The sequence below is a fragment of the Acinonyx jubatus genome, chromosome D3 (assembly GCF_027475565.1).
Source record: "Acinonyx jubatus isolate Ajub_Pintada_27869175 chromosome D3, VMU_Ajub_asm_v1.0, whole genome shotgun sequence".
In the NCBI taxonomy this organism is placed as follows: Eukaryota; Metazoa; Chordata; class Mammalia; order Carnivora; family Felidae; genus Acinonyx; species Acinonyx jubatus.
Genome location: NC_069392.1, coordinates 39,941,737 through 39,968,144, shown reverse-complemented (window position 1 = coordinate 39,968,144; position 26,408 = coordinate 39,941,737). Strand labels below are relative to the sequence as shown.

At 35.0% G+C, this 26,408-nt stretch overlaps 1 protein-coding gene across 3 annotated transcripts in view; it reads left to right on the top strand.

Annotated features, from left to right (window-relative positions):
• The window catches only part of SMCHD1 (structural maintenance of chromosomes flexible hinge domain containing 1), a 152,799-nt gene that overhangs the window by 45,115 nt on the left and 81,276 nt on the right, over positions 1–26,408 (top strand). For all 3 annotated transcript variants that reach the window (XM_027068601.2, XM_053206132.1, XM_053206131.1), the window contains 8 exons: positions 6,366–6,443; positions 6,523–6,642; positions 10,685–10,829; positions 16,132–16,228; positions 17,547–17,619; positions 20,131–20,270; positions 21,003–21,137; positions 22,959–23,186. In XM_027068601.2, coding sequence (XP_026924402.1) covers positions 6,366–6,443; positions 6,523–6,642; positions 10,685–10,829; positions 16,132–16,228; positions 17,547–17,619; positions 20,131–20,270; positions 21,003–21,137; positions 22,959–23,186 — 1,016 coding nt within the window. The remainder of the gene's footprint in view (positions 1–6,365; positions 6,444–6,522; positions 6,643–10,684; positions 10,830–16,131; positions 16,229–17,546; positions 17,620–20,130; positions 20,271–21,002; positions 21,138–22,958; positions 23,187–26,408) is intronic.

The window sequence follows — 26,408 nt, the reverse complement described above, 5'->3', positions numbered from 1 at the left end:
CGAGCACGAACAGGGGAGGGGCAGAGAGAGAATCCCAAGCAGGCTCTGCGCTGTCAGTGTGGAGCCCAGTGCACGGCTCAAACTCAAGAACTGCAAGATCATGACCTGAGCCAAAACCAAGAATTCAACGCTTAGCCGACCGAGCCACCCAGCACCCAGGCACCCTGTTTTTTTAAACCCTTTATTCTGAATTTTCCCAAGAAGGTGACTGTGGGCTAAAATAAGATATGGTGTATGTATGTGTAGGAATTTGTACTAGATAGGAATTCAGATTAGCTAATCCATAAAATCTGTTGTAAATCAAAAAACTATGGCTCTGAACCTGTGAGCTAGAAGTACTTGGCTTAGATTATAGGCCTGTTGACTGGAGAAGAAATGAGTATTCTTGCTCATTTTATATTTCCCTAATTTGAATCATCTTGTTTGTTTCTCGTCTGTTGCTTTTTCTTAATGGCCTAAAAGTATTTTCACATACGTTTAAGGATCTGTTCTATCCCTACATACTGTGTGTCTCATCCATGGATTTTGAAGATACAGTATTTTATTTGATATATGTTTATTTCCAACAATTTAAAAACTAGTCAGTGATCCTATATACTTTATGTAAATGTCTTCTTAGGTCTCTTGGCATTGAACAGTTTGACTAACTTATTTTCCTGAAATACTCTCATTTTTGGCCTTTGTGACACCCGATACCTTATTTCTCCAACCCTTTCCCCACACCCCCCCCCCCCCCCACCATTTATTAGGTATTCCAGATGGGGTTCACTGACTAAAATCAAAGTGTCAGGATTTCGTTCCTTTTGGAGGCTTTAGGGCAGCCTTGCCTTTTCCATCTTGTAGAATCTGCCCACATTCTGTGGCTGTGGCTCATTCCTCCATCTTCAGAGTCAGCAGTGTAGCATCCTTCAGTCTTGCTGTGACTCGGACTCTCCTGCCTGCCTCCCCTCCTATAGTTTTTCCAACCAAAAACATTTTTTATTATGTTAAAATATATATAACATAAGTTTATCATGTTAACCATTTAAAAACATACAGTTCAGTGGCATTGAATACATTTATATTGTTGTACAACCATTACCACTGTCCATCTCCAGAACTTTTTTTCAACCCAGACTGAAACTTTGTAGTAATAACTTCCCATCACTCCCTTCCCACATGTCCTGGTAACCGTTGTTCTACCTTGTGTCTCTGTGAATGTGACTATTTTAGGTATCTCAGTAAGTGGAATCAAGTAAGTGAAATCATATTCTATTGTATGTTTGTGTACCACATTTAGTTTATCCATTCATTCATCAGTGGACACTTAGGTTGCTGTCATGTATTAGCTATTATGAATGTCGCTGTGAACATTGGTATGCATAAATCTGTTTATGTCCCCGATTTCAGTTCTCTTGCATATACCCAGATGTGGAATTGCTAGATCATATGCTAATTCTAATGTATAACTTTTTGAGGATCTTTTTGTCAGACTGTTCTTCACAGGGGCTGCACCATTTTACATTCCACATCCTTGCTAACACATGTCATTTTCTGCCCCTCCCCACCCCACCCGTTTGTTTGATAAAAGGCATCCTAATTGGTGTGAAGTGGTTATTTTGTGGTTTTGATTTGCATTCCCCTAATGATGAGTGAAATTGAGCATCTCTTTGTGTGCTTATCGATCATCTCTATATCTTTTTTGGAGAAGAGTCTATTCAGGTCCTTTCTCATTTTTAAATTCTGTTGTTTTGGAGTTGTAGGAGTTTTTATATTTGAATAATGTTTATCAGATACTGTATAATTTGCACATATTTTCTCTTCATTCTGTGGAATGCCTTCTTACCCTATTGACGGGGTTTTTTGATGCAGAAAATGTTTTAATTCTGATAACGTCCAATTTTTCTGTTTTTTGCTTTTGTTGCCTTTTCTTTTGACGTCCCAAGAAGTCACTGCTAAATCCAGTGTCAGGAAGGAATCTTTTTCTTGTATGTTTGTGTATAAGATTAGTTTTATCATTTTAGCTCTTACATTTAGTTATTTGATTTATTTTGAGTTTAATTTATATAGATTAACTTCTTTTGCATGTAGATATCTAGTTTTCCTAGCACCAATAATCAAACACTTTTTTCTCCATTGAATGGTCTTGGCATTCTTGTCAAAAATCATTGGACCATATATTCAAGGTTTTATTTCTGGGCTATTTCATTGGTCTGTATGTCTGCTCTTAAGCCAGTACCACACTGTTTTTGATAACTATAGTTCTGCAGTAAACTTTCAGAGGAAATGTGAGTTCTCCAGCTTTATTTTTCTTAAGATTGTTTTGGCTGTTAGGGTCCCTTGAGATTCCATCTAAATTTAGCATGGGTGTCCTATGCCTGGAAGAAGTGATATCGGGGTTTTGATAGGGATTATATTGGATTTGTAAATCAATGGGTGTTTTTGTCATCTTAATACATGAACATGGTTTGGTATCATCCAGGTGTGCTGAATTTATTTATTGACTGTAAACAGCTTTTTTGTGGAATCTTTAGGGCTTTGTACATAAAAGATCGTGTCATTGGGGCATCTGGGTGGCTGGCTCAGTTGGTTAAGCGTCCGGCTTCAGCTCAGGTCATGATCTCACAGTTTGTGAGTTGGAGCCTCACATTGAGCTCTCTGCTGTTGGCACAGAGCCCACATCACATCCTCTGTCTCCCTCTCTGTCTGTCCCTTCCCTGCTTGCATTATCTCTCTTTCTCAAAAATAAACATTACGAAAAATTGAAAAGATTATGTCATCTACAAACATTGAAATTTTACTTCTTTCTTTACAAAGTGGATTTTCTTTTTTCCTAATTGGTCTGGCTAGGACTTCCAGTACCATGCTGAATAGATGTGGTGTAAGCAGACATCCTTGTCTTCTTGTTCATGATCTTGGAGGGAAAACTTTCAGACTTTTATTTCTGAATATGATGTTAGTTTTAGGCTTTTCATAGCTCTGCAGGACTCCACACATGATCTGGCCTTGTCTCCCTGTTCAACTTTATTTCTAACATTTTCATCCTCACTGTATTCCCAATCATAATTCTTTTTGTTCTTGTACAAGCCCAATTTTCCCACCTCTGGACCTCTGTATTTCCTCTGCCTGCAACTTTTAAACAGCAACTTTTCTTTCTTTCTTTCTCTTTCTCTCTTTCTCTCTTTCTCTCTTTCTCTTTCTCTCTTTCTCTTTCTCTCTTTCTCTCTCTCTCTCTCTCTTTCTTTCTCTCTCTCTCTCTTTCTCTCTTTCTTTCTCTCTCTCTCTCTCTCTCTCTCTCTCTGTCTCTCTCTCTCTCTCTCTCTCTCTCTCTCTTTCTCTTTCTTTCTTTCTTTCTTTCATTTATGTTGAGAGAGAGCAAGAGCAGGGGAAGGGCAGAGAGTGAGAGGGAGAGAAAGAATCCTAAGCAGACAGTGCAGAACCCAGGGTGAGGCTCAGTCTCACAAACCATTGGATCATGACCTGAGTTTAAATCAAGAGTTGGACGCTTAACTCACTGAACCACCTAGGCACCCCTAAACAGCATATCTTCGATAAAACTATTTCTCAGGTTTCAGACTGCCACTTTCTTAGACTTTTTTCTGTTTTTCTAGTTTTCTACTAATATACTTAGATTTATTTGTATAACTTGGTGTTTTGTTATTTCTTAAATGTGCCTTTGCTGTCTAGAACAGAGGTGGCAAATTATTTGTAATGGATCAAATAGTACATATTTTGGCTTTGAGGACCCTAAATTCTTTGTCACAGCTACCTAACTGCTATTCTAGAATGAAAGCAGCCATGGGCAATAAAGTAGTTTGCAGACTCCTTGATCTACAAGATGGAAATTCCATGAATGCAATATATTGTTGGGTTTTTTTTCACTTTTTTCTAGTGCCTAGGATACAAGAGGTAGTTATTAAGTTTTTGTTGAGTAAATAAAAAAGATATCAGAAAGTTGCTTGGTCTTTTTTAGAGAACTCTAATGGCTTACTGTCTAATATTCATTATAAATTTACAGTTGCAACATTTTTTAAATTATGTAATGGGCTCCAAGATATATTGGTTAACCTAAGTCAACAAGAAGTATTTGGTTGTACTTGTTTTGTGTGTGTGTGTGGTGAATCTCAAGTACATGTATCTTTAAAAATGTGTAATTTCAATTATCACAGTAATTCCTTTTGGTCATCTTATAACCATCCAACTTAAATTTCTCTGATTTTCTAAAATGATAGACTTTTGTGGTGGTTTTGGTATCAGACACATGTATTACATTTAGTTATTATATGTCTTCAGTTTCTTTTTTTTCAAAGTAGAGCTCCCTCCTTGTTTTCTTCATGCCAGTAATTTGCTGACAGAACTCAATCACTTGTAGTGTAGTGGATTTCACAGATTCTGTTTGTTCCTTTGGGATGTCATTTAACTACTTTTCCTATTTGTTCAATTGCCAGAAAACTGGAAGGTAAGCCTAAAAGATTGAATACATTTGGGTTCCTAATATTTTTGTTTTGTAAAGTAAGAATCAGTACTTTATACCTAATCTGAGTTTCTTATGGTATTATATGTTAAGAGGCATATGATATATGCTTGTTCCACATTAAGTGCTGCTAATGGATCATTAAATTCACTTGGCTAATTATAAAGTTCTCTTTCAACCATTATGTAATAGTCTCATCCATTGTTGATTTTGCCTGAATTATTTGGTGAATTAGTTATTACAGGTAATTCTTTTCTGATTCTTTCGTTCCTTCCTAATTTGTTATCCAGACTTCATCTGTGAAGAATTTTATCAGTTAGGTTCATTGGTTTACCTGAAATGCAGCTTTTATAGGAAAGGCAGTAAAAAGTATAATTCTTTTTCTTTAATTACAAATTACCAGTTAAGCATTGTTGCTGTACAATAATGCCTGGTGAGCAGTTTCTGTTTTTTGGTAGTGTTTTTGTGAGTTTGTGGGGTTTTATATATTTAACATGCTTCATTCATTTTGATGTGCCTTCATATCGGCTCTTCTGTCTCCTTGATGTGATCCTTTTTGTCTTTGATGCGAGCTTTCTTGCTTCCTGACTCAAGATATCCTAGAATATTGTTATACATGTTCTACCCTAGACTTGGTTTCAGCCATTACTGCTGGTTCCTTTCTGTGGGGAATGGTGTTTAGAGGCCACAATCTGAGTGGTAGAGTTGCTCATTGCCCCCAGGTGAAATTGCTTTTAAGCTTTTTGATAGCTAATCACAAACATTTTTTGAAAAGAAAAACTGAATTCACATTGACATTTTGGGTTTTTACTGAACTAATTTGACTTTATGCTTTTATTTCATTTCTTTAATGCTGAAAATCCAGATTCCTTAACATTAATGGTTATTTGCTTTATCCTACAATGTATTTCATTTCAAAATAATAATACTAATATAATTACTAACAATAAGACTTGATAAATTGGACTGTTTTGCAGCCCTGTCCTTAAAATCTTTCTTTCTGTATAAATGGTAAAAATGATTCTAATGTTACTTGAAATATACTTTTTTTTTTTTAATGTTTATTTATTTTTGAGACAGAGAGCATGAACAGGGGAGGAACAGAGAGAGAGAGGGAGACACAGAATCCGAAGCAGGCTCTAGGCTCTGAGCTGTCAGTACAGAGCTCGACGTGGGGCTCGAACTCACGGACTGTGAGATCGTGACCTGAGCCGAAGTCGGACGCTTAACCGACTGAACCACCTAGGCGCCCCGAAATATACTTTTAAAATGTAGTCAAGTCACCTACTTAATACACATTTTGGTTTTGTTTATGAATTGCTGTATTTTAATGCAATTTCTTGAATTTTTAAGTCATTTACATAATTTCAAAGTCAGAAATAAAACTTCAGAGAAGTTATGTCATCCCTGTACTCTTTTTTCTTCCCTCTTTACGTAATGATTTTATTAGTTTTTGGCTTATCTTTCCTGTGTTTCGTGCTATAATACTGAGCAAGAATGTATTTATATTTCTGTCTTTTCCTTATAAAAAAGGTAGTATGTTTGATATATATGCTTTTACTCCTTTCCCATAACAATAGGTCACTAGGTCTTAGCGATTATTCTGTATAAATATAGTATTTTAATCTTGAAAACTCTTAAGGAAAATTATTTTTAATATCAAAAAATTATCTGCTCTTTTGTATCAATCTTATTTACAAGATATATTTTTAAGAAACAAAGGTGTTTTAATGAGCTAATTTTCATTATGCTGTTCACTTGCATAGGATAACTTTAGATCTTTTGATGAAGTTTTAAAACAATTTTAAAATGTACAACAAATAAAGATATTTGATACCAGTGTGACATTTCATATTCATGTTCTGTTTTCAGTTTCTCAAGGTATAAATGTTTTGTTTTTTCTTTTATTAAGCTTCAAATGGAAATAAAGAAATCATTTCACATATTAGTCAACATGGAGGAAAATGGCCTTACTGGTTTAAAAAAATGGGTGAGTTATTATTCTGAATGTTAAAAATTATGTCAGTATTATGTTGACTTGATTTTTAATTTCTTCTTAATTTGTCCAGAAAATATTCAAAAGTTGGGGAATTATACATTGAAATTACAAGTTGTATTGAATGAAAGTAATGCAGACACGTATGCAGGAAGACCGCTACCATCAAAAGCAATTAAATTTTCTGTTAAAGGTAAGTGAAATACCAGTATATAACTACATATTATGCTGAAGGTGGCATTTTAAATAAAGGGGGAATAGATAAATAATTCAGTAAAAGATGTTTGGCCAGTTGTATAATCATCATTATCTCAAAATGACTTTATAGGGGTGCCTAAGTGGCTTAGTCAGTTAAGTGTCCAACTCAGAATTTCAGCTCAGGTCATGATCTCCCCACCATGAGATTGAGCCCCGCATTGGGCTCCATGCTGGGCGTGGAGCCTACTTGAGATCTCCTCTCCCTCTGCCTCTCCCCCTCTTGCACTAGCTCTCAAAAAAATAAATAAAATGGCTCTATAATTCTGCTTCATAATCATTTCTTTTAAGGTTTTTACTTGAATTTCAGTTTGAATATACAGTGACTTTACAGCGTAATATTGTTCCAGGTACACAGTTTAGTGATTCAACACTTCCGTACAACACTCAGTACTCATTTTGACAAGTGTACTCCTTAATCCCCATCACCTATTTAACCCATCCTCCACCACCTTTCCTTCTAGTAACCGTCAGTTTGTTTTCTGTAGTTAAGAGTCTGTTTCTTGGTTTGCCTTTTTTTTTCCCTTGTGCTTGTTTATTTTGTTTCTTAATTTCCACATATGAATGAAATCATATGGTATTCATCTTTCTTCTGATTTATTTGGCTTAGCATAATACTCTAGCTCTGTGTCATTGCAAATTCATAATGATATTTCTTTAAAATTTTTGAAGTCCTCATTGTTTTCTTCTGTTGTTGCTGATAACATCTAAAGCTATTCAGATTCCTGACCTTTGCTTGTGAGCCTCTCTGCCCCTCACCCCAACCCCAGTCTTGCCTCTTCTCTGACCCCCACCTGTTTGGAGAATCTTTTTTTTGTTCTAGTTTCTGAAGTTCTAAATTCTAGGAATTTTTCTTGAATTACTTTGATTTCCTACTCTGTTTTCCACGTTATCTAATATTAAGACAGTAGACCTCTTGACTTGTGTATTAATATTCTTTTTTCTACTTTTCATTCCTTATTTTACTATATTATGGGAAATTCCTTTAACACGATATTCTACCCTTTCTATTGAATTTTTCCTTTATGCTGTCATTTTTTATTCTCTGTTCCCTATTCAAAGCATTGTCTGCCTACTTCATATATTCAGTAATTCTCGGAGGGTATCAATAACAGTGGTGGTCTTTTTTGAAGCATTTAAACTTCATTCATAGTCATTTTCCTCCATGGTTTTGTTTTTGTTTTAAATGTTTGCCCTTTTAGAATAGATGCTCTCTTACACGACTAGTGATTTGCTTACACTTAACGACAGGACATTTGAAAGCTTTTAGTTCATTTGGGGGAGATTATGAGAATTTTTAGGTTTTCTTTTTTTGACTGTTCAGATTCCCCAGAGTAGAGCCTTCCAGTCTCCTTGGTAGGTGGGTAAATACCTGTCTGCCAGCATTTTGGGAGCAAGCTGGGGAAGACTGTTGGGGTTCTCACATCTATCTAATCTTTCACTTGCTATTTTCAGCAGACTGTGACACATTTAATAGTGCTTTATCCCTTACTTCTTAACCCTACTCTTTTATCTTCCTCAGAGAATTAGCCATCTGTTGGTGGGGATGAGGAAGACAATTGACTGGTTTTGTGTATTGAGGAGTAGGGATTTGGGGAACTCTTTCTTTAAACAGACTTCAGCAGGTCTTTTTCATTCCGGTTTCATTCCAACATACCATCCCTGAGACTTTTGGGTATCCTGTAGTGTGAATTAGATTGGTTCTCTGCTTGCTTTGTTGATAATTGAGGGTTTGATGTTCTTGGGTCTTTCCGTTAAGTCAGTTACACTTAAGACATATGGAGAACCCATATGGTCTCCAGTTTCAAAACCTATTGCTATTGTATATTTTGTTTTTGTAGTTTTAGACCTCTGTAAAAAAAAAAAAAAAAATCTCTGAATAAAACCTCTGTAGTGTCATTATTATGGGATTTTTGGAGAGAGCTGATTTAAGTGCCTGTGATCACCTTACCTTCTTTAATCAATCAATAGGGCCACCATGGAAATTGTTCCTTTGTGTACGTACAGATCTACCACATTGTTTTAAGAGCTGTGGAACACATTCCATAGATGGACATGCTATAGTTGAAGTAGTTTTCTATTGATGAACATATTGGTTGTTTCCTATTTTTTTGGCTATTACAAACCATGTTTCTATATGGGAAAAAATTTATGCTGCTTTGTGTACATGTGCTAGAAGTTCTGTAGCGTGGACACCAAAAAGTAGAATTGCAAAACTGATACGTATATGCCTTAATGTTTAAATACATTACTGTCAAATTGCCCTTCCTAAAGGTTGTGCCAAGGTACCCTCACCAGCAGACTATGAAAGTTCTAGTTTTCCTGTGCCGATTCCTGGCTGACCTCTGTATTTATCCTACTTGGTGGTTAAATTGTTTAATTATTAGGTTGTGCACCTCTTCTTGCCTTTCTTGGGCTGTGTCATCTGTGAAAGCCTGTTTGTTTGCTGTGCCCATTTTAATAGTTTAAAGCTGTGGTTCTCAAATTTTGGCTTTGTATTTTAATTACCTGGAGAACTTATTAAGACACAGACTGCGGGGCATCACTCCCAGAATTTCTGACTCAGTAGGTTTGAGTGAACCCTAGAATATGCCTTTCTAATAATTTCCCAAGGGATGGCTGAAACCATTAGACTAGAGACCACACTTTAAGAACAGCTGGTGGGGCGCCTGGGTGGCTCAGTCGGTTAAGCGGCTGACTTCGGCTCAGGTCATGATCTCGCGGTCCGTGAGTTTGAGCCCCGCATCAGGCTCTGTGCTGACAGCTCAGAGTCTGGAGCCTGTTTCAGGTTCTGTGTCTCCCTCTCTCTGACCCTCCCCCGTTCATGCTCTGTCTCTCTCTGTCTCACAAATAAATAGATGTTTAAAAAAAAAAAAACAGCTGGTTTATAGGAGGTTTTTATGTATTCGGGATTTTAAACCTTTGTTGGACATGTTGTAAATATTTTCTCATATAAAGCATCTCTTTTAACTTTGTTCATTATAACTAATAAAATATATTTTGCTAAATACATTCTTTCATAGCTCCTGAGTAAAGTAATCCCTCTTGTGTGCAGCAGAAATGTTGCAATACCACCACCAGTGAATCCCTTGAAATTGCAGATAGTAACAAATCATATTATGTACTGTTTTTTCCTATGTATACCTACCTATAATAAAGTATCATTTATAATTTAGGAGCAGTAAGAGATTATATAAGACTAAGAGATTGTTGTAACAATGAAATAGAACATTTATAAAAATATACAGTAATAGAAATTTTCTTTCTTAAAAAAATCTTATACTACTTTACTCACTCTTCTTGTGTTGATGTGAGATGATAAAATGCCTGTGTGATGAGGTGATAAAATGCCTATGTGATGAGATGAAGTGAGGTGAATGACGCAGGAATTGTAACGTAGCTTTAGGCTACTATTGACCTTCTGAAACTATGTCAGAGGTGGAATCATCTGCCTCCGCACTACAGTTAACCACTGACGAGGAGGGATATTGTGTTTTGCCTTAGTTTCTCCTATGATAAGGTTATAAAGTTTTTCTTCATTATATTCTAATAATTTCGTAGAATTTATATAGTGAGATAAAGATCTGACTCTTCCCATGAGGGTTATAGGTATAATTTATGTAGGGGAGCCTGGATGGCTCAGTCAGTTGAGCTTCTGACTCTTGGTTTCGGTTTGGGTCATGATCTCATGGTTCGCGAGTTCCAGCACAGAGCCTGCTTGGAATTCTCTGTCTCTCTCTCTCTCTCTCTCTGTCTCTGTCTCTGTCTCTCCCTCTCTCTGTCTCCTCCCCCCTCACAGTGTCTCTCAAAATGAAAAAATAAATTTTTAAAAACACTAGATTTAATTTATATAAGTTTTTCACAGATTTAAAATGCCATCTTTGTCATAATTTAATATCCTGTATATAAAATATGGCTGTTTCTGACCTATGAATTTGCTTCTCATGTTTACTTTTTTTTTTTTTTTTTTTTTTTTAAAGAGGGTAAACCAGAGAAGTTTTCATTTGGTCTTATGGATCCTCCTTTTCGTGTTGGAGTCCCATTCAATATCCCTCTGGAGTTTCAGGATGAATTTGGTCATACTAGTCAACTAGGAAATGATATTCAGCCAGTTTTTGAAGCAAGGTAATTTGAAGGATCACTTTGTATATGATTTTTCATATTTACTAAGCATTTAGTCTTTTTTTTTTAGCTTAAATTATTTGTGTATGTTTAACATTAGATTTATCATTTAGAGTGTATAGTATATTTTATAATATCTGGGGGATTTATTTACTCCCAGGCTATGCTTTGTGACTACAGTGTCATTATAAATTGCTTTAGTTTTGACAAATTATTGTTAAAGTTGTTCAAGTGAAAGTGATAGCTCTGTCTTACTCCATTTTATTCTGCAAGTATGAAAGAAAGTTATTGCTACTTAAACTTAGTGTTATTGCTTACTCGAGAAGGTTTTTAACCTGGTAATACAGTTTTGGGTTTTTTTTTTTAAACTATAGCCATAAAGTTTATGGTTTCCCTGGAAATTTGAGTCTTTCCTTAGAATTTCCCTCTATGTAATGGTTCTTTAGTGTTGTGATTGGCTTACAATAAGAAATCAGAAACTTAACTATGATTGAGGATGTTATTTTCCATTCTCTCTTTTTAAGGTGCTTTGGGAGAAAGTCTTGTTCATTCTCAAGAGCATGAATACTAATTGTTTCTTTTTTGCATTAGCTGCCAAATTTGTCTTTTTGAGCCCACTTTTTACGTATGTTTTCTTCTCTTGTCTCTGTACTTTTTTCCCTTTGTGTTGTAATCGTTCACTCGTAATCATCTGAGCATGTGCTATGTTGTAGGCATTTGTAGCTAGACATATGGAAGTGAATAAGGACATAGTATTTGCCTTCTAGAAGCTCACATGGTTAAGTTCTTGAAAAACAATATATGGTTATAAAAAATACTCAAAATGAGTTTTTTAGCTTTATGTTCTCTTAAGGTGCAAAAACTGATGCTTGTCTTTTGACATACTGCATTCAGTTGAATATTAAATGGTAATGGAAAAGTTGAACACTTAAATGTGTTTGTTTAAAAATAAAACGCTTAAAAGTATATCCCTTCTAGTCACAAATAGAAAATATTAGTGCATTATTTGGTACCTATTATTGATTATAATTCTATCCTATCCTTATAAGGGTATTCTTACATAAGAACTCTCTGTCACATGTGCATGCATATTTATATTTGGAGTTTTCAACTTAGTGAAAAAAAAATCCTTACTAAAAAAAAATGTGAATTTATCTTCAACCAAGACCATTTTCTGAGTGGGTTTCTTTTTTTTTTTTTTCAGTGTTACATTAATTAAAAAAAATCATTCATATAATTTAAAGAATCAAATAGTATGTTAAGGCTTATTATTAAAAAAAGGGCAGTTTCTTTTCTCTCTGCCCTCTCTATTCCACAACTCACTTCTCAGAGAACCATTTTCAACTTTCTTACTTGAATCTGTTCGTAACTACTGCTGCATACCTACATTTTGAATTGCTATTCTTCATTCTTCAGTTGTAGGCATTATTGCTTGATTTACAGCTGTAGATAAAGATATCCTCTTGTTGCCACTTCAGTTACAGATAAGCTTCCTTCCTATTCCTGTATTCCTCAGTAAAGTTTATATTGTGGCTTGATTGGTATTTAGTGCTTGCTGTGTTGCAATTATGTAGATACTAGTCACTTTATTGTACAACTTTGTTACTTTTTTCCTTGGATAAATTTATTACAAATTAAACCCTATGCTCTCTGCCAAATTGTCTCATATCCTCTTAAGATGTTTTAAGTGCATAGATAATCTATCAGTTTCATATTTTTGGAGACATCTCTCTTGGAGCTTGTGATGTGCTAAAGTCTATACTGATTGTGTTTATGCTTGTTATAGTTGACATTCTGTTATCTTCCTTCACCTTCATCTTAGGAATTCCCTTTGTCCTCTGTGTTGAGGAAATAAAATTAAAAACAAAACCTACCCCTCAACCTAGAAAACTTCTTCATAAAGGTAGAAGAGAAAACAGTTTCATTATTGACTGAACATTAAACCAAAATGTCATAATTATCATAGGCAATCGGATAAAGAGATTGCAAAGACTGAAGAAAACCTTATTCCTTTATGTGGATAAGTGGCTATAACTTATATATTCATGTTTTAAAGATGAAATAACTAAGTTTACCACTGGCTGTAGGATTTGCAATTTGGAGTCAGCTGACTGGAAGTTAGGCTCAGAAAACTGGGAGATAGGGATTTTTACCTTTTTTTGATGAGTACACTGCAGAGAGTTGTCTTTCGGGTTTTTACTTAGCATTTACTTTTTCATGGCTCTCCAGTTTTTTAGAAGCTTCTCTTGCTGAAACACATCCTTCACTAGGTTCCTACGAAGGAGTACCTGTGAGAGACAGTTATTTCTCAAGAATGTCTCTATTCTACTTGATTGTATTGAAAGTTGGGCACTATTTTCCTCAAAATTATGAAAGCATTGGGGCGCCTGGGTGGCTCAGTTGGTTAAGTGTTTGACTTCAGCTCAGGTCATGATCTCACGGTTTGTGAGTTTGAGCCCCGCATTGGGCTCTGTGCTGACAGCTCAGAGCCTGGAGCCTGTTTTGGATTCTGTGTCTCCCTCTCTCTCTCTCTGCCTCTTCCCTGCTTGTGTTCTCTCTCTTTCTCTCTCTCTCTCTCAAAAATAAACATTTAAAAAATTATTAAAAAATTATGAAGGCATTGCTCTATTTTTGCTTTTTAGCTTCTGCTGTTGATAAATTTAAACTTAGTTTTACTTTCATTTTTGTGTTTTCTGTGTATTTTTTCTGAAAGCTTATAGGATCTACTTTTAATTCTCAACATGGCAAAATTTTACAGTAATACATCTTTGCATAGGTCTCTACATTATTTGAAGTACTTTTGTCTGCTTTCCATCATCACTGTTTTTTCTTTCTGGTAACCTTATGTTTTGGTAATGAACATTCTGGACTGCTTCTCTGATTTTCCCAATTTTTCTGTTTTTCTTATTTTTGTGTTTCTGCTTTCCTTTCTGACAGATTTTTTCAACTTTACAACATTTCCATTGAATTTTTCCTTTCTGCTTTTTTTTGGTAAAAAGATTTATTTATTTTGAGAGAGAGAGGAGAAAGAGAATCCCAAGCAGGCTCCATGCTGTCAGCACAGAGCCTGATGTGGAGTTTGAACCCATGAACCCTGAGATCATAATCTGAGCCAAAATCAAGAGTCAGATGCTTAACAGAACCACTCAGGCAATCCTCCTTTCTGCTTTATTTTTAATTTCCAAGAGTTTTCTTGGTTCCCTGAAATTTTTTTTTTTTTTTTTGTAGATCTCGTTTTGTAAATGTAATACGTTTTTTCATTGATAAATGATGGTTTGTTTTTTTTTTAGGTTTATATGCACAGAAAATCTGTTTCTCCAAGTTGCTTTTTGTTTGTTGATTTTTTATCTCTTCAGATACCTGGTAGTCTTTGGTTTTCTGCTTATAACTGAATGACTAAAGTGTAGATAAGGAAACAGAATGTGGGAGAAACTGTTGACTATGAACTCCACTATAGGATGATATATCTGTAATGCTTTATTGGGGGAAAATCCTGTTGTCAGTATCTTCAGGTCTTTTTCTTGGGCTAGGCAGTTTTCTCAAATATTTTGTCTCTTGCCTGGAGGGGAGTGGTTTGGCTGTCCAGGTTCCTAGCCAGTCCAGGAACAGGGCTGGGATGGGAATAGGGATGGGAAGGTCTCAGCATCCTTATACATTTATTCAGGATTACTCCTTCTATACTTTTTAGTATTTTATCCTATCTTTTGCTTTATCTACCCTCCCACACCCCCATGTAGAGATTCTCTGTTTTAGCCTTGTGAGAGATTAATCTTCCAGTCATCTGCCACAGGCCAAGAGGGGAGATCTGGGGATCCAAATTTTCATCAATCTTTTTTTCCCACCTTTCTCTTACCATCCCCAGAGCTGTACATAGAAATTCTGGGTCATAGTTTGCTTTCTAGCCTTTTCCATTGCTATTTTAAGGTTACGTTTTTTTTTTTTTTTCTTTAAGGTTAAGTTTTCTTGAGGGACTACTAAGTCCTGTATTCTAGGAGATGAGTTTTATTGTCCTTGTCTCTTTTTCATTTCCTTCCTTTGCTTAGCCTTTTAACAGTAAACAAAAGAAATCCTTTTGTTCTCAAAGTAGAGATTTAAGAGATAGTGAAAGCAGATGTGTATGTTTAATATCCATTTCTCCCAAGGAGTCTATTTTATCTTACATGTCACTTTACAGCTTTTTTTGAACAAGGCATGTTATTTAATTTTTATAACTTACTCACTAATACCTGTAAATGTTTAAATTCCATTTTTCAGAAAACTTAGGCTTTTTTCTGCCTTTTCCTTTTCTTCCTTCACCTTACCCCTTGACAAGAGTAAAATGTTTACAACGTAAGGACCTACATGTGGTCAAAGATGATTTAGGGAATCTCAGTATATATTCTAACAAAGTTACATCATAAGACTATACTTGATTATTTGGACTTTATCTAAAACTGCTATTCAGTTTAATAAGTGCCAGATGGGGCACCTCGGTGGCTCAGTTGATTGAATGTCTGGCTCTTGCTGCCGGCTCAGGTCATGATCCCAGGATTGTGGGATTGAGCCCTGCATTGGTCTCTGTGCTGACAGCATGGAACCAGCTTGGGATTCTCTCTCTCCCTCTCTCTGTGCCCCTCCCCTGTTCACTCTTGTGCTCATGTGCGCACGCTCTCTCTCTCTGTCTCAAAATAAACTTCAAAATATATATACGTGTGTGTGTGTGTGTATATAATTCCACAAATTTTCTAACATCTCACTAGGTGAAAGATTTGAAAAAAAATACATGGCAAAGTCTGAAGATGTCCCTAATAGGGACAGGTGGCCTATTTGTATATTTCCTTTTCTTAGACCTGGTCTAGCATTTGTTGATTTCCTGCTTTGTATCTTATTCAATAAATGATGTTTTACATTTTATAATTTATCATTTATAGGGTATGGCCCAGTGCTATCACTTATGGATCATTTATTTTATGTTTATTTTTGAGAAAGAGCACATGCAGGGGAGGGGCAGAGAGAGGGAGACACAGAATCTGAAGCAGCCTCCAGGCTCTGAGCTGTTAGCACCCCCTGATGCTCAAACTGCGAAATCATGACCTGAGCTGAAGTCAGACACATAACTGACTGAGCCACCCAGGTGCCCCGGATCATTTTTCTTTATAAAAGAAGTGTTTGGGAATTTTCTTTGGTTGAATTACTCCATTTTTTTAAAATAATATTTTATTAGAAAAGTGAATTAGACATGAGAATGGTACATGAGCAAGTAACACATTTGTAGCTTCTTTGGTGAGTTATGGAGGGGAAGTTAAAAAAAATTTATGTTTTCCAGTGGTTTATCTTTGCATTATGAAGAAATAACCAAAGGACCAAATTGTGTAATTCGAGGTGTTACAGCTAGGGGCCCTGTAAACTCTTGTCAAGGCAAGGTAAGCATTGTACTGAAATATTATAATACATGTTTATTTCTTTTGTCATAGAAATGAAATGGAAAATTTCAAATTGGATAACATATATTTGTGACAGGATGACAATATGGTGTTCCTAAGAATTAGGAATATTTCACTGAACTTTTACATCTCTAAGGAAAACTAGCATGTTTGCCTTTGTTTAACAGTCAATTAGATATTTTGCAGCTGTCTTCATATTCATTCCAGTCTTCCAATATTCAAAGTCATTTTTTCAACAGTGACCCAGTACTATGTTTCTTTTTTCTCTTCCAACTTTTTAGAACACAAAAGTATGAGAAACTTTAGCTCACATTTATGAACGTATTGGGTTTGGTATTTGGATTAAAGGAAAGTGGTTGAGAAGGGGTAAGGTTAGGAAAGTAAAAAACACAAATTCCAATATGGTAATTTTTCAATCAGGTATGTAAAGCAGCTAGTAGATTTACATGACGAAAGGGATTACTATGGCTAATAACAAGTAATACATAGCCTTTTTTCACTGCATCATTAGCTTACAATATGTATTTAAAATTTTTCTGTCAAAATGGTGTTTAAAATAGAGCATGTGAATGTCTTTAAATACTGTATGCTATACTGTATTGTTTAGTCAAATTAAAGGTCAAGTTCTGTACATCTTTTGGAATTCAGAGTTTTCTGGAAGAACTTGAAAATCAGGGAAATTTGACTTTAGTAAGATAAGCTTACTAAAAAAACTAAAATGATTTCTAGGTTTTTATAATCTTTTTTGAAATAACTTTATATTTACAGAAGAGTTGGAAATACAGTATAGTTTGCATATGCTCTTTACCCAGTTAGTTTCCTTTATTAGTCTTATATAGTCAGCATTTATCCATTCTAAGAAATTAACATTGCTACAATACTAGTAACAAAACTGTAAACTTTATTCACATTTTACCAGTTTTTTTGTTTTGTTTTTACTAATAACTAGTGTTTCAATCCAGGATCTAATCTAGAGTACTACATTGCATTTAGAGATTTCTAGATTTTTGGTATTTTACACTTCACTATTTTCTGTATTTTTTGTAATCCCCATCTTGGTTCTGATTATTCAAAAGTTACTCCTTTTGAATTAGAAGAAGCTGGTATCTCTAAGGGAGTAATAGAAGTTAATTTTTTTGACCTTTATTTCTTACATACATAAATGATAATTTTAGTATAAATTTACTGAATAGATTTCTGTAATGTTATGGAAATGAAAAGCAAAAGTCAGAATTGAGATGATAAACTACTGAGCTATTTAGGACTTGGATTTAATTAAAGTAATTTTTTTCAACAGAATTTTAATTTGAAGGTTATTCTGCCGGGTTTAAAAGAAGACACACAGATTTTAAAAATTAGATTACTACCAGGTAATGTTTTAAGAAATACTCCTAATAATCACCTTTAAAATAATATTCCTATTATAAAATACAATGATGAGATGGTTTTTGGTTTGGTTATGGTATAAGTCTTGAAAATAATTTGAATGTGAAATCACTGACAGAAATGACTAATAGAACAAAAAAGGAAAACCTTTAGGAAGACATTATTAAAGCTCTGAAGTAATTGGGAGAAAGGGAATATTGAAAACGTATTAGGGAACCACTCTTAGAAATATACTAATTAGGCTTATATTAGAGCCGGACCTGTCTTTATCTTTTCTGATATAACTGTAAATGTTTCATTTTTTATTTATTTTTGGGACAGAGAGAGACAGAGCATGAACGGGGGAGGGGCAGAGAGAGAAGGAGACACAGAATCAGAAACAGGCTCCAGGCTCCGAGCCATCAGCCCAGAGCCTGACGCGGGGCTCGAACTCACGGTCCGCGAGATCGTGACCTGGCTGAAGCCGGACGCTTAACCGACTGCGCCACCCAGGAGCCCCTGTTTCAGTTTTTTAAAAAGAAAAGTTTTTCATGAATTTATGTTGTTATTTTGATAATGATTTAGCAACTTGATAATGAAGTTACCTTAAAGTAACAGGGTAGGAAATGCTGGCTAATTTGAGGGGCAGTCTGTCCTAGGTTCAAGATAATACATTCTGGTATTAGCCCTTCTGGGTTTGAATCTAAGCTCTGTAATTTATGAGTTAGGTGAAGTTGTCTTATACCACAGTTTCCTCAAATATAAAATGAGACATCTACTTTCTCATGGTTGTTAGGAGGATTAAATGAGTTAATATAGGCAACCCTCACTTTGCAAGATTTTTTGGTAACTGAATGGAGGACACAGTTCCAATATATATGAGTTCTAACACAGTACTGTGCAAAGTGAGATGTGCTTGTAAGATACCTACAATAGTGATTGGTATGTCAGTTTTAGCTCTGTTTTATTAATAATAGTATTATCATATCTTTGTTCACATGACTCTGTACCATTTATTTAAAAAAATTTTTGTTAACATATATTTATTTTTGAGAGACAATGAGAGGCAGAGCATGAGCAGGGGAGGGGGAGAGAGAGAGAGGAAGACACAGAATCTGAAGCAGGCTCCAGGCTCTGAGCTGTTTGTTAGCACAGAGCCTGACACGGGGCATAAACTCACAAACTGTGAGGCCATGACCTGAGCTGAAGTTGGATGTTCAACCGACTGAGCCACCTAGGTGCCCCACTTTGTACCATTTTTGGATGTGAAAAGAAACATGTTAGCTACATCCTTGTACAAATTCAAATAGTTTGATGCTTCCCTCAAGCATAAATTGATGAAGATGTTTAAATTAGCACATTGGTAGAAGTATAAGAATAAAATTGTTGGAGTACCTGCCTGGCTCATTTGGAAGAGCATATGGCTCTTGATCAAGGTTGTAAGTTTGCGCACTGTGTTCAGTGTAGAGATTACATGCATGCACACACGCTTTTTAAAAAAATATTAAACGCTAAATAAACACTTGCAATGCTTTTATTTTAGAGGTTAGCTAAAAAGTATAGATTTGAGTAGTGAAATCCTTAGTAACCAGATGGTGTGGCATTATTTTTGAATTTGACAATGAAAATTGTGAAGTAAAAAGTAGCATGGTATGATGATAATGGTCAAGAAGTTTCAAATTACTTAGAACATAAACCTGAGCCTGCTGCTTACTAGTCATGTGACCTGGACAAGTAACTTAATCTCTCTGGATTCCAGTTTTCTCATTTATAAAATGAGGATAATATATTGCCCTTTTCATTAAGATTATTGCGAAGATTATGAGAATAGTGCTTAAAACTTAACACACTGCATGGCATAGTAAAAAGTAAATAATGTTGCTAACATTAGTGTTTTTCGTAACTGTTCTTTGTGAATTTTTGTTACCAGCATTTATCATAAATTGTATTTAAAAACATCAGTGTTTATGGAGCACATCAAATCATCTTGGTACAGTAGTGTGAACCCTCTTTGATCTAAGAGGAAACTTGTAGCTTGCTTGTAACATCATAGTAGTGGACAAACAAGTAAATTATCTGGTTATATCTTTACATAAACTAATCCTTTGAATACTGTTAACCTAAAATGTGTTTTTTTCTTAATATGTTTTTGAGAAACTAATCATTGTGTAAAGTTAAAGTGAGTAAAAGTATTTTTTTAAAATTCTTCTTGAATATTTTTTTTCCAGGATCTCTTTAAGGTTTTACACCTGTAGGTAATTTCTAGCATTAGTTGTTGTGTTATAGCTTGTTGCATAAAACTAAGTCTAGACCTCAAATATATACTTGAGACAACTCTGATCATTCATAGAATCTATACATTTTGGGGATAGAAATGGTTAAACATGGATATTGCTTATTTTTTTCTTGTCATTTTTAAGATCTTAAAACTTGAAATGTTACAAGTTGTTGTTGTTGTTTCAGTATTTCAGTCTTAGAAACTTGAATCTATATTTCATTATGTAATTTTCTGGTAGGTCCCCCTCATCGATTGAAAGTGAAACCTGATTCTGAAATTTTAGTTATAGAAAATGGAACAGCTTTCCCATTTCAGGTAGAAGTTCTGGATGAATCAGACAATATAACAACACAACCAAAATTGATTGTTCATTGTAAGGTAAGTTACTGTAGGGTAAGAAGAATATGTAGATTTTATTTTGAGTCCTATGGTAGTCAGCGGACTTGACTGTCTCTTGTACCTACTTTATACGAATATGTAGATTTTATTTTGAGTCCTATGGTAGTCAGCGGACTTGACTGTCTCTTGTACCTACTTTATACTGAGACTTAAATTGTATTTAGGCCTTTAATGATTATTCCATGGAGAAATTTGTGGGTATCTCATTGCCTATACTTTCAGCATCTGTAAGCCAGTAAAGGTGTTAACCGTATCAAGTTTCATAAAGAATTTTATAGACAAAACATTTTTGTTTTGTCTATAAATGGACCCATCCTTTCTTGGTCCATTCCCCTCAGTTTAGATGAAGTATTTAATTTATGGGTAGAATGATCTTTCAGGGTTAGGGATGGGTAGACAAATGAAAATAAGTTAAAATAAAAAAAAAGGCACAAAAAGAAAAGGAAAACCCAAATAGGTAAAATTTTAAAAAAGAATAGTGGTTGAGGAAGTTGGTGTTTCAGAAGACATAAATTTTAGTTAGAATTATAGAAAATTACTCTTTTCATTCAGCAGTTGTCTAGAGTATCAGTGAATTCTGTTTCACTTTTTCCAATTTATAGCCAGAAATAGTAGCTGTATTTAAAATTATTTGAAAATTTAAATAATAGTTCTTGAATAATTTGGTACATTTGATTGGGGTCTTACAATTATTTTGTATGTTTTCAATAGTTTTTCGGGGCTCCAAACCTTCCAGTCTACGTTGTAGACTGCAGCAGTTCTGGAACCAGTATTTTAACAGGATCTGCAATTCAAGTGCAGAACATTAAAAAAGACCAGACTCTGAAAGCAAAAATTGAAATACCTGTAAGTTGTTATTGTTATTCATTGATATTATGTTGTTTTCATACAAATATTTTTAACAGCTTTATAATATTTTAATATTTGACACATAAAAATGAGGTATTTGTGGTTCTTTTAGCTAAGGTGAAGAAAAAGGCAATGTGAAATGGTATAGTGAGTAACATTTTGTATTAGTAATTTTGATTAAAGCTTTTATAATATCTAAGGCTATTGATTACATATTCCTAAAATTAATTTTTTCTTCTATTAAAATGTACTTATGTGTCAGTTTTATTTTTTTGTTTCTTATAGTTAACACTTGTTTCTTAGAAAGTTTGGTAAACAACCGGTGAAGGACATATAAATAATTCATATGTATAATTTTAAAAATAAATACATGGTTACTATTTTCAAGTAGAGTTTTGTGGTAATGTACTAATAGGATACTTGTTACTGGATGGATATACATCATGGCTGTAGGTGAAGCCAGCCTGGAAGAGGGCCAGCAACTGACCTCCTAAGGTTGCAGAATGAGACAACAGATACTTAAGTTAAATATTTCAATGTGATTTCTCCATTATTGGTGTTGTAGATGATGAGTAATCTAACCAATTGATTAACTGATGCTTTTCTACTCATTATACATCAATTAACATATCTTGAGTCACAAAAGGGTAAAATACGACTGTGTTGTTTTCACTAGAATGAGATGGCTCGTTACTTCATTCCTCTTCTTTACAAGCTGATTATATTGATAACCTTCAAATAACTGTTACGCAGTTTTTTAAATTCAGTAATGTGGGCAGCAGGCTTTTGAGCCTACTATCTTGCAATCGATCAGGAAGAAGAGACTTGGAGTTTGGGAGGAATCTGGGTTTGGGAGCAAAAAGTAACAAACAATAGGAATTACATAAATACTGTAGAACAGCAGCAGGCAGAAGACCAAGAATCTAGATCAGATATGCAATTAGAAAATGTTATCCAAAGGCAGTAACTCTTGAGTTTGAATCAAGTAAATGCAATATGCTTATAGTAGAGCTGTATTTGTTATTTCCCTGATAATTCTGTAAGGTAGGAATTTTATATATATCATCATTCATTTGATTGGGCTTTAATAGGAATGACTACAACTGGATGAGGAAGGAGAAATGGGCTAAATAGGATTGTAAAAGTATTTTAGGCTTAGGCTTACTTTGAATTTTGTATGTCCTGTGGAATGCACTATGACCTAGATTATGAAATAATGAATGTAATGTTTTAATTTTTTATGCCTTTAAAATCAGTGTAATCCAGTTTATCTGTACTGATATGTGGAAAATTGTTGTGCCCATAATATAAATGTGCTAGCTTAGCCTTCATGGCATCTAGAGTTCTCATTTAGCTATAAACAACATTATTCACTCACTTAGTTTCAGTGTATTCAATGTATTCAATGTATTGCTTCAATATAAATAGTGTATTTTATGGCAACTATTTTCTGATTTTATGGGAAGTTACTAATTTCACACATTTTTATTCTTATTAATAGACGATAGTCACCAAATCTGTCATGTGATTACAAATAAGGGAGAGCGAATCTTTTTAAATCCAAATATGCTAGTTTTTGGCTTTAAGAATGTGGCCACTGTCATTATTTATAACTTGATGGTATAAAATAGGAATTATTAATGGTATAGTGTGATCTTAATGCCAAAACTTACGGATATTAACAGTGTATAAGATGATCTTCCATAATATTGGACATAAATTCTTAAGCAATGTAGAACACTCACCACTGAAGCCCAAAAATAGGTTTTCAAAAAGTGCAGATGTCATTCAGTATATCTTTCTGTGCTCTTTTCCTAGAGTTGTAAAGATGTGGCACCCGTGGAGAAGACTATTAAGTTGCTTCCTAGTAGCCATGTTGCGAGATTACAGATATTCAGTGTGGAAGGACAAAAGGCAATCCAGATCAAACATCAGGATGAGGTTAATTGGATAGCAGGCGATGTTATGCATAATCTTATTTTTCAAATGTATGATGAAGGAGAAAGAGAAATCCACATAACATCAGCTTTAGCAGATAAAATTAAAGTAAGTATCTCCAAATAGTTATTCACAAGAATTTTGTTCATTTTATGGTTGGAAGACTCTGAACAAGAAGTTTTATCAGGTAGCTTCTAAGAAGCTTATCAGAGACAAATAGTACTATTACTTAAAAATTCAGGGTAGGGACACCTGGGTGGCTCAGTCAGTTAAGCTTATGATTCTTGATTTCGGATCTCATGGTTCATGGGTTTGAGCCCCATGTCAGGTCTATACCAACAGTGTGGATCCTGCTTGTGTGTGATTATCTCTCTCCCCCCTCTCTGCTCCTCTTCCATGTGTGTGTGCAGTCTTTCTCTCTCTCTTTCCAAAACAAAAAACAAACAAAAATTCCACACTAAAAACTTTTTTATGCACATTCATATGAATGATTCATATGTGACAAATGCATACTTAGAGAAATGATTTGGACGCTTAGCAAAATGCCAAAGATTGGAACTCTCTTTTAGTTGTATACTTCCTGACCAACTGTATTGCTGCAGTCACAGTTAAGATTACCATACCAAAGCAATGTATAGTATTTGTAGCTGCTCTAAAGGCACTAAACCAAAGGTCTGTTAAAGGCAGACAGTGAAACATTACTGTTACTGTTTTAACTACAGGGCCCTGATTTGACCATTTGAAATTGGCATATCACTCTCTAAAAGCCTGATCTTAGAAAACAGTTTTGTAGATTCTCAGCTTCATATGGTCCTCATCAATCTGTTGTAATCTAAATTTATCATTTGCACCTTGTTAGGGTAAATCTGTATGTTGAAACCTAACATCTCATTTAACAGAACCAAATCAAAATAGATTGTTGTCACCTATAGTAGATACCTGTAGCACTCCTCTTATGATTGATTGTAAGACTACTGGGCATTCTGTGCTTCCTCCTTTCAAGGTACAGTCAGTTCTGCTATAATGAAACACATGCATTTTTTAAAACTTTTTTTAATGTTTATTTTTGAGAGAGAGAAAAACAGCACAAGCTGGGGAGGGACAGAGAGAGAGGGAGATGCAGAATCCAAAGCAGGCTCCAGGCTCAGAGCTGTCAGCACAGAGCCCATTGTAGGACTTGAACCCATGAACCTTGAGATCATGACCTGAGCCAAAGTCGGACGCTCAAACAACTGAGCCACCCAGACACCCCAAAACACATGCATTTCTTAAAATCACTGTGCCAGATAAAAGGGTAAAAACCAATAAAAATCACAGGGTGTATGGGGGAAATGGGAATTAGAGGCACAGTACTCAAATTTTATCAGTCACCCATTCAAAAAAGATAGAAGGGGTGCCTGGGTGGCTCAGGTGGTTAAGCGTCTGATTCTTGGTTTCACCTCAGGTCATGGTTCATGAGATCGAGCCCTGAGTCAGGCTCCATGCTGACAGCATGGAGCCTGCTTGGGATTTTCTCTCTCTGCTCCTCCCCTGCTCACGTGCCACTGTCTCTCTAATATTTAGCCTGTGTATGGCGTGTGGCAGGAGGGCAGAAGGAGAAGGAAAGAGAATCTCAAGCAGGCTCCACTTCCATTGCAGAGCCTGACTGTGAGATCATGACCTGAGCCAAAACCAACAATTAGATGCTTAACTGACTGAGCCATCCAGGGTGCCCCCTTGGGATCTGACATTTTAAAAGAATTGTTCAGTAGGGGTTCAGCTGCCTTTACTTTTAAATCTTACTTGAAATATCCCTTGTCCCATCCAGTTTCTTTTTTCCCTCCGTAATGAAGGCCTAGAGAATTGATAGAGAAATAATCCTGATCCTTCTTGGAAGGGGAGGCAACTTGTGTTTTATCTGTATCAGTAGACTTAAAGTTGAGTGATTTAATAGTGGTGCCAGGAACCTGGCTTCTGAACTGGTTCCTTGCTTTCTCATAGTTAGGTTCCCACATTGTGGTTTCTTATCAAGATTAAGAAGAAACATTGACTTGAGAGCCTCTACCTGTATATAACCTTCTTTTTGCCGTTCAGTAAGCATGTGACCAGCATTTGACACCTTTTGGCTCAAATTTAGTAGTTAAATACTTCTTGGGTTCCAAAGATTTTAAAACACGCACCTCTTTATTGGCAATAAAAGATATCAAATGTTATTTTATTATATGTATAGTTTTTAAAGTGATTTCTGTGGTCTTCAGAGAGTTCTCCAATATTGAGGAAAGTTAGTCCTGAGCTGGGAATCTATTGAAGGGATAGCACGGCTAGAGTGGGGGGAAGAAAGCCTTTTGGAAAAGTATAACTCCTGCTTTTTCCATTATTTAAATTAAAAAAAAGGTGTGTGTACAGACTTACATATATATTTACATATATTTATATATATATATGATACAGTATAAAAGATGATTAAAATTAAAAAGGTGACTAAGAAGATTAGAACAGCTTAAACTGTGAAACCTTAAGAATCACAACTATAGAAGGCTAAAAGAGAAAGTTGAGCTAAGAATTCTTACATAGAAAAGATTAGAAGTTTAAAAGTAGGATAGAAGTAGAGTGCTCAACTTAAAAAAGGGATCAAGTAACAAATTAGTATGTGGAATGCAAGAGATTTAAAATGAAAGAGCTAAAAGCATCGAAGAATGGATTAAGACTCAAAGGTAGCCAGAATGGTAGATGATTTGTTTTCTCATCTTAGTGAATAGGAGTTAACCCAGATCTCATTCAAGGCTCCCATTAAGAGGTTTCTTTTAACAAAAATTTGAATATTACTCTCAGAATTGATCATTTGATTTGATGTGTATGTTATTTTAAGCTATAATAACCACAGTGGTAATCCTATGGCACAACGTGAAAGAAATGACTGAAAAAATTTTATTCCACTGAAAGATATGGTAACATTAACAGTGAAGACAAAGGAAGCATTTAAAAATTTGAGTATAGTTGACATACAATGTTATGTTAGATTAGTTAGGTTACAGACAACCTAGTGATGACAAATTTGCCTCTTCACCACAACTGTAGCTACCATCTGTCCTGTTATGTAGTTATTACGCTATCATTGACCGTATTCTTTATGCTGTGCCTTTTATTCCTATGACTTACTCATTCCATAACTGGAAGCTTGTACCTCCCTCCCCTTGACTCATTTTGCCGAACTCCCCACCCCCCTGCCCGCACCTTCCCTCTGGCAACCATCAGTTTGTTCTCTGTATTTATATGTCTGATTCTGTTTTTTGTTTATTCATTTGGTTGTTATTGTTTGTTTTTTAGATTCTACTTATGAGTGGAATTATA